The 7,742-nt window shown below is 55.0% G+C and overlaps 1 protein-coding gene across 3 annotated transcripts in view; it reads left to right on the top strand.

Annotated features, from left to right (window-relative positions):
* ECE1 (endothelin converting enzyme 1) overlaps positions 1-7,742 on the top strand; it is a 117,252-nt gene that overhangs the window by 76,056 nt on the left and 33,454 nt on the right. For all 3 annotated transcript variants that reach the window (XM_010829980.1, XM_010829982.1, XM_010829981.1), the window contains one exon: positions 7,568-7,689. In XM_010829980.1, coding sequence (XP_010828282.1) covers positions 7,568-7,689 — 122 coding nt within the window. The remainder of the gene's footprint in view (positions 1-7,567; positions 7,690-7,742) is intronic.

Here is a 7,742-nt window from a genome sequence, read left to right as displayed (position 1 = left end):
AAGGACTGATGCTGAAGCTGAAACTCCAATACTTTGGCCACTTCATGCGAAGAGTTGACTCATTGGAAAAGACTCTGATGCTGGGAGGGATTGGGGGCAGGAGGAGAAGGGGACGACAGAGGATGAGATGGCTGGATGGCATCACTGACTCGATGGACGTGAGTCTGAGTGAACTCCGGGAGTTGGTGATGGACAGGGAGGCCTGGCGTGCTGTGATTCATGGGGTCGCAAAGAGTCGGACACGACTGAGCGACTGAACTGAACTGAACTGTAACAATTCAAGTAACGCAGATTCCCTAAAGCCCAAGTTAATGGTTTATCTTTCTTCTATTCCTGACCAGATACAGATGGAATCATCCCAATGGCATCAGATCTGTCTGTCAGGGACTTGGCGGTTAATCGTGTTACCCTGTGACGTCTCTTCTATTGTCATTTTGTTTTATCTTTCCAGTATTTACTGTCGAGCGTAGCTTCATCTTCTGTGCACACTGAAAACTCTGTGGACAAGATCTGCATGTGGAATGCCTTCTATCCAGTGTCATTCCCGCAGCAGCGGGCCCTTCTTTTTCTTTCATGCTTGGTGCGGGGCGGGGGTGGTTAGATGGATTTGCTTTTTTCGTCAATCATTTATTTATTTTTGGCGGCGTTGGGTCTGGTTGCCGTGCTGCGCTGTCTCTGGTTGTGGTGAGCAGGGGCTCCTCTCCCTGCCGTGTGTGGGCTTCTCCTTGCGGCGGCTTCTCTTGTTGCAGAGCTTGGGCTCTATCCGCTCAAACTCAGTAGTTGTGGTGCGTGGGCTTAGTTGCTCTGTGCGTGCATGCGTGCTAAGTCACTTCCGTTGTATCTGACTCATTGCAACCCTGTAGACTGTAGCCCGCCAGGCTCCTCTGTCCGTGGGGTTTCTCCAGGCAAGAATACTGGAATGGGTGGCCATACCCTCCTCCAGGGGATCTTCCTGACCCAGGGATCGAACCCAGTGTCTTATGTCTCCCACATTGGCAGGCAGGTTCTTTACCAGTAGCGACACCAGGGAAGCCCTATTTGCTCTGTGGCATGTGGGATCTTCCCACCCAAGGCTGACCCTGTGTCCCCTGCGTTGGCAGGCAGATTCTTCACCGCTGGATCACCGGTGAAGTCCCTAGATGGATTGAGTGATGAGTTGATCCAAGGATGGGAGTGGGTGTCCAGGGCTTCTTAGGGGCAGCTGGATTGCTTCAGATCTCCCTCTGGTGTTCCAGGCCAACCTGTAGGAGGGGAAAGAGATGGCGAGAGAGCATAGGCCTCTGCTCTGGCCTCAGCCACTCGCTGGTGTGAGCTTGGACCAGTGACCCAGCCTGTTGCCTATAAGTTGGCACCCATGTCTGCGGCCGCCCAGTGTCTGTTTCCTCCCCCGGAGCTGTGGGAAAGGGTGTTCCAATAAAAACTTCCAGGGGAAGAAGTAGGCCGATTAAATGGGCTGCTCTCTTTCCTCTCCCGGACTTTGGGGAAGTGACGGAGGAAGTTTCTGGAATTCGGGGTCCCTGGAAGGAAGTACCCAGGCAGTTGGGAGTCCTGTTGTCTGGCCCTGGGCTGCCAAATTGTCTCCAGACCACTAGGGTCCTGGAAGTGCCACCGTTTTCAAAATATGGCCCCCTTCTGGGTCCTGGGGCCTTCCCTGGTGGATCAGTGGTTTTAAAAAAAAAAAAAAATCCGCCTGCCAGTGCAGGAGACTCAAGAGACGTGAGTTCAATCCCTGGGTTGGGAAGATCCCTGAAGGAGGAGATGGCAACCCACTTCAGTGTTCTTGCTTGGGAAATCCCAGGGACAGAGGAGCCTGGCGGGCTACAGTCTATGGGGTGGCAAGAGTCGGATATGACTCAGTGACTGAGCGCGCATGCACACTGGGTCCTAGACACTGCCCAGCCCCTTCCTCCTAGGCCGCTCTCCACTTCTGGGATGTAAACATGGTCTGGGGTGTCTTACAGGAAACCAAGCTTTTCCTCAGGAGAAAATCAACTGTGCCTGATTTCACTCGGAAACCGAGACTGCTCCCTCGGGCCTGAGTGATGGACGCCTTTGTCTGCGCAGCCCCAGACACACGTTCCCTCGCTCTCTCAGCAGTTCCGTGCTGTCCACAGCAGCTTCTCTAGGTGCCCTGGGTGGTGGAGGGAATTTATCAGTCTTTCTTTGTGGAACTTACATTCCCTCAGGGGAGACAGACAGTCAGCAAATTAATGCATTAATAAATGACGTGGTTGTAAAGACTTCAGCTCAGTTCAGTTCAGTCGCTCGCTCAGTCGTGTCTGACTCTTTGCGACCTCATGGACTGCAGCACGCCAGGCCTCCCTGTCTATCACCAGCTCCTGGAGTTTACTTAAACTCATGTCCATCAGGTAGGTGATGCCATCCAACTGTCTCATCCTCCGTCGTCCCCTTTTCCTCCCACCTTCAATCTTTCCCAGCATCAGGGACTTTTCCAATGAGTCAGATCTTCCCATCAGGTGGCCAAAGTATTGGAGTTTCAGCTTCAGCATCATTCCTTCCAATGAATATTCAGGACTGATCTCGTTTAGGATGGACTGGTTGGATCTCCTTGCAGTCCAAGGGACTCTCAAGAGTCTTCTCCAACAACACAGTTCAAAAGCATCAATTCTTTGGTGCTCAGCTTTCTTAACAGTCCAACTCTCACATCCATATATGACCACTGGAAAAACCATAGCCTTGACTAGACGGACCTTTGTTGGCAAAGTAATGTCTCTGCTTTTGAATATGTTATCTAGGTTGGTCATAACTTTCCTTCCAAAGAGCAAGCGTCTTTTAATTTCATGGCTGCAATCACCATCTGCAGTGATTTTGGAGCCCCCAAAAATAAAGTCTCTCACTGTTTCCATTGTTTCCCCATCTATTTGCCATGAAGTGATGAGAGCAGATGCCATGATCTTAGTTTTCTGAATGTTGAGTTTCAAGCCAACTTTTTCACTCTCCCCTTTCACTTTCATCAAGAGGGTCTTTAGTTCTTCACTTTCTGCCATGAGTGTTGTATCATCTGCATATCTGAGATTATTGATATTTCTCCTGGCAATCTTGACTCCAGCTTGTACTTCATCCAGCCTAGCGTTTCTCACAATGTACTCTGCATATATAAGTTAAATAAGCAGGGTGACAAAATACAGCCTTGACGTACGTACTCCTTTCCGATTTGGCCTTGAAAAAGAATCAAGTAGGAGGCAAGACCAGGGAAGGGAGAGGTCACTGTAGCCATGGTGATCAGGAAGGATGGGCCTGTGGAGGAGGGGCCCCTTGAGCAGAAGCTTGAATTAAGAGAGAGAACAGCCCACAAGGATGTGAGGGGAAGAGCGCAGCCGGCAGGAGGCACAGTGAGCACGGTGGCCCTGGGGTAGGGGTGTGGGATCCAGAGGGAGGGGACAGAAGACAGGCTTGAGCTGGAGGCGGCGAGGCAGCGAGGCCCAGGTCATTCAGGGCAGTGGTTCCCAACCTTTTTTAATGACCGCCCCCTCCTGAAAATTTTAACCCCACAGATATGCTGTTGCTTGTTTCTGTACTGTTACTGTGGTTTACTCACTCAGTAAGTTGTGTCTGACTCTTGTGACCCCATGGTCTATAACCTGCCAGGCGTCTCTGTCCATGGAATTTCCAGGCAAGAGTACTGGAGAGGATTGCCATTTCCTTCTCCTGGAGATCTTCCCAGCCCAGGGATCGAACCCACATCTCCTGCACTGGCAAGTGGATTCTTTACCACTGAGCCACCAGGGAAGCCCTGTGTGTATTCGTAAAATAAGCTGTTTCTAGGGACTTTACTGGTGGTCCAGTGGTTAAGACTTTGCCTTCTAGTGCCGGTGGGGTGGGGGGCGGGAGGTGGTGCGCGGCTTCAATCCCTGGTTGGGGAGCGAAGATCCCACATGCCTCACGGCCAGAAAAATCACAGACATAAAACAGAAGGAATATTGTAAAAATTCAACCAAGGGAAAAAAAATAGTCCACGTTTTTTAAAAACTTTAAAAAAAAGGCTGTGCTTCCACTGCAGAGGGCACAGGTTTGATCCCTGGTCAGGGAACGAAGATTCCGCATGCTGCTTGGCACAGCAAAGGGGAAAAAAAAAAAATAAGGTGTTTCTGCTATTCAAGAATTAATGTTCTCCCCCCTTTAGGAGCAGTATTACCCCCACGGAGAATGCATGCTGTAGAACCCTCTAGGCAATGTTAAGGAATGTGTATACTTCTATGCCTCTTTGCGCTAAAAGTATTCAAGATAGCAGCTCTGTCAACTGCCCCCAAGGTTCCACATGGATGTCTGATAGATCTCAAATGTAAAATATCTGAAATCCAAAGTGCTTGTTCCATTCCCCGAACCTGCCTTCCACCGCCCACTTCTGTAGCTCAGCGCCCCCGGCTCCGCCAGGGGGACCTGGCAGCATCTCGACTCCTGCTTCCTCCCGTGCTCCCGCCACGGGCTTCTCGGTCCTTCTCTCTGCCACCCTGACCCCCCACATTGCTCCATCGCTCTGCTGGTCTGTTGCAGCGAGCTCCCAGCTGGCCGTCTCACCCTGGCTCCTGTCCCGCAAGGAGTCTGCGGGGTCGCAGGTACCCTTGAGTGAGGAGGAAGGAGAGGAGGGGAATGGTCCCAAGGGACACAGGAGCCAGGCGGGGTGGGGTGGGGGGCGGTGGAGGAGCTTGGCCTGCTCCCGGGGCTCTGGCCCCAGCCCGCGTGGGCAGGTGCTGGGGACGGAGCGTGCTCAGTCCCCGGGGGCCTCATCCTCTGTCCCTCCCTGCCCTCCCCCCGCCTCCTTTCCTCCCCTTGCCAGTCTCCCCTGGGCCCTGGCCTCAGCACCCTCTTGGCCCCCAGATACAGCATCTTCCTCATCAGACATAGACTCTGGGCTCCGTTCTTTCTGTGCCCATTGCTGCGGGCTGCTGTGTGCCCGTCCAGTGCTGGGGGAGCAGGGGGAACTCGGCCGTGGACTGGTGGGCAAGGCCGCCAAGCACCACGTCCGCAGTCACTCCACATCTTCATGCTTCCTTCCCAGAGCTCCAGCGCGGCGTTCCCGGGCCTCCCCCGCCATCCTGTGTAAAGCCCCTGGACTTGCTCCTTGTAGTGTCACTCCACGCGTAATCAGAGGTCTTGTGTGGACCACGCTGTTGTCCATCTGGCCCGTCAAGCTGCGGGCCTCACGCCAGCAGACGTGTGTGTCCCGAGTTGCCCAGTGCCTCCTCCTCACCCAGCCCAGCAGCCCCCACACCATTGGAACTTAGTAAACGTTTGCGGGGACTTGAGCCGAGGTTGACCAGCGGGGTGTGGAGCCAGGAGGAAGGAAGTTTGAAGCTGAGAGGGAAGTCGAGGCATTCCCCCTCCTCCCAGCCATCATTCGGGGTTGTATCTGACAGGTCTGCCTGGAACTCGCTGTAACGAGCACAGCCAGGCTGTTCCTTGGGACTCTTAATTTGGGCCTCTTATCTCGGTGGCCTTGAGGCCGTGAAGGAGAGAGATACTCGGCCCTTCCGTGGGCCAGAGCACACAGAACATGCCTCCCCTGACACTGGTCTGGCATTTCAAGGTCACAGCCAGAGCCAGCTGAGCACAGTGGGATGCTGGCTGCTTCTGGGGTCTGGTGAGCAGCGATGGTTCTTCAACAGCCTAGCTGCTGGGGGATGTTGCCACAGAAATGAGGCCCCTGGGAGGCGGTGGGAGCCCCCACTTTGCATTCCCCGATGTTTTGCTTGGAGAGTCTGGGGAGCTGGGCAGCTCTCGCCCTATTTGGCACCCCCTCCCCGCCCCCAGAAGGCTCTTCTCACGCTCCAGGAGGGCCCGGGGGCGCTCAGGTGTCCCCAGGGCTCAGCAGTGTCCCCTGTGAGCTCCGGGGCTGTGTGTACCCTCCGCAGCCCCACAGCACACCCCAGGACCTCCGTCTCCATACCACCCTTGAAACTCCCGTCCCGTTCAGGGCCGTCTCCTTGACTGCAGCCAGACGGGGCTGACGTTCTCTGCCAGTGGTCCCCGTGACACTGTTTATGGTAAGAATTGGAGGGCAGGGGCGTGCTCGGGAGAAGGGCTGGGAAAGCTGATTAGACTGGTCAGGAAATGACTCCCGCCCTTGTGAAACAGGCTCCGCCAAACATTTCTTTTCTCCCAGGCCCTTTTACGCTTCCTTGCTTTGCCTCATCCTGTCCAACTCCCCCCCACCCAACCAGACCCAATACCCTTTCCCTTTATTTCTGCCTGGTGAGTAACTTTTTGTCTTTCAGAACTGGCTCAAATAGTAGAACGTCCTCTGGAGACCCTCCCCGTAGGCCTCCCCACTCCACCAAAGGGTGTGACCTTTCTGTGGGTGGCAGAACCATTTGCGTTAGTGAACGCACACCCCGTCTTGAGGTCGCATCTTTGCATGCCTGAGTCACCATTAGACCGTGAGCTCCCCAGAGGCAAGAGCGGGTCTCACTCATGTCCGTAAAACCTTATGCCCAATCTGGTACCTGTAGGTGCTCAGCGTTGAGGCCCTTCGTGAACGAGTCTCTGAGGAGAAGCCTTATAGTCAGGGTGGCCTCTGAGAGGCCTTGGAAGCTGAGTGCGGTGTAAGAGTGTCTGATGCAGAAGGCTAGAGGGAGCTTTTTCTTTATGCGTTTCCTTGTTTAGTATTTGTGTTTATTTGTATTTGTATTTATTCCTTCAAAAGGAAGCTCCATGGGGACGAGGACGTTGTCTTTTGTGTCCCCAAAGCTGGCACAGAGCCTGGCATAGAGTTAGCAACTAGTACCTGCTTTGTGAACGAATGGATAAAGTTCTGCCAGAAGAGTCTTCATGGAGGAAGTGGGGTATAGGGAGTCTCTCCAGGAAGCAGAGGGAGGGGTTTCAGGATCCAGGAGGAGCAGTGAGGAGGAGTGCTCTGGGGGAGCCGGATGAACAGACACAGACCGCCCCGTCACCTCCAGTGGGTGCGGACAGGCTTGGGCACATGCAGGAGCTTGGTCCTCAGCAGGTGGCATCGGGACCAGGGCCCCAGGGGCAAGGAGAGGGGCCAGGGGCTCCCAGGGGTCCCCAGGTGAGGCACTGAGGTGCTGCTCGTGGGGGAGGGAAGGGGCATGGCAAAGGGCCTCTGTGTCAACTCAAGGTCAGACGAAGCTGCCCGGCCCCTCTGAGGAAGGGCGCCGAAAGCCAATCTGTAATGAGCGAGGCCTTTCAAGCTCTGCCAAGTCCAGTCTTGATCACAAGAGAGGTTCTCAGGAATCTGGGAAGAAAACCCCAAGACAGGCGTCTGTCTCGCACATCAGGCGGGGGTGTGCGGGCCGCTTGCTGGCCGGCAGGGAAGCCGATTGTCGTCTGCCGTCCTGGGACAGCTCTGAGAAGGTGTCTAGCGGAGATGGAGAAGCATGGGCTCCTCTCTGCGTGCGGCTTGCGGAACTGAGCAACCCTCCAGCGTGCCCGCGCGGAGGTTGTGTCTCTGATCTGGCCCGGCTCCTCGCCTGCACTGACGGGCCCTGCGCCAGCCCTTTGCACAACTGAGGCCGCCCGACCTCCCCGGGGCCACCCAGCGTGGGGATGGGCGTGTGCCGTCAACCGCTGTCCTTTGTCATTCCAGAAAACTCCACGGCCAGCGTGAGCGAGGCAGAGAGGAAGGCCCAGGTGTACTACCGAGCCTGCATGAACGAAACCAGGATTGAGGAGCTCAAGGCCAAACCCCTGATGGAGCTCATCGAGAAGGTGGACCCCTGCCCCCGTCTCCCCCTGCCATGCCCCCTGCCCGAACCGCTGGC

The sequence above is a fragment of the Bison bison genome, unplaced genomic scaffold (genome assembly GCF_000754665.1).
Source record: "Bison bison bison isolate TAMUID 2011002044 unplaced genomic scaffold, Bison_UMD1.0 scf7180017864516, whole genome shotgun sequence".
Classification (NCBI taxonomy): Eukaryota; Metazoa; Chordata; class Mammalia; order Artiodactyla; family Bovidae; genus Bison; species Bison bison.
The sequence above is the reverse complement of the archived record's forward strand: the minus strand, read 5'-3'. Positions and strand labels throughout refer to the sequence as shown.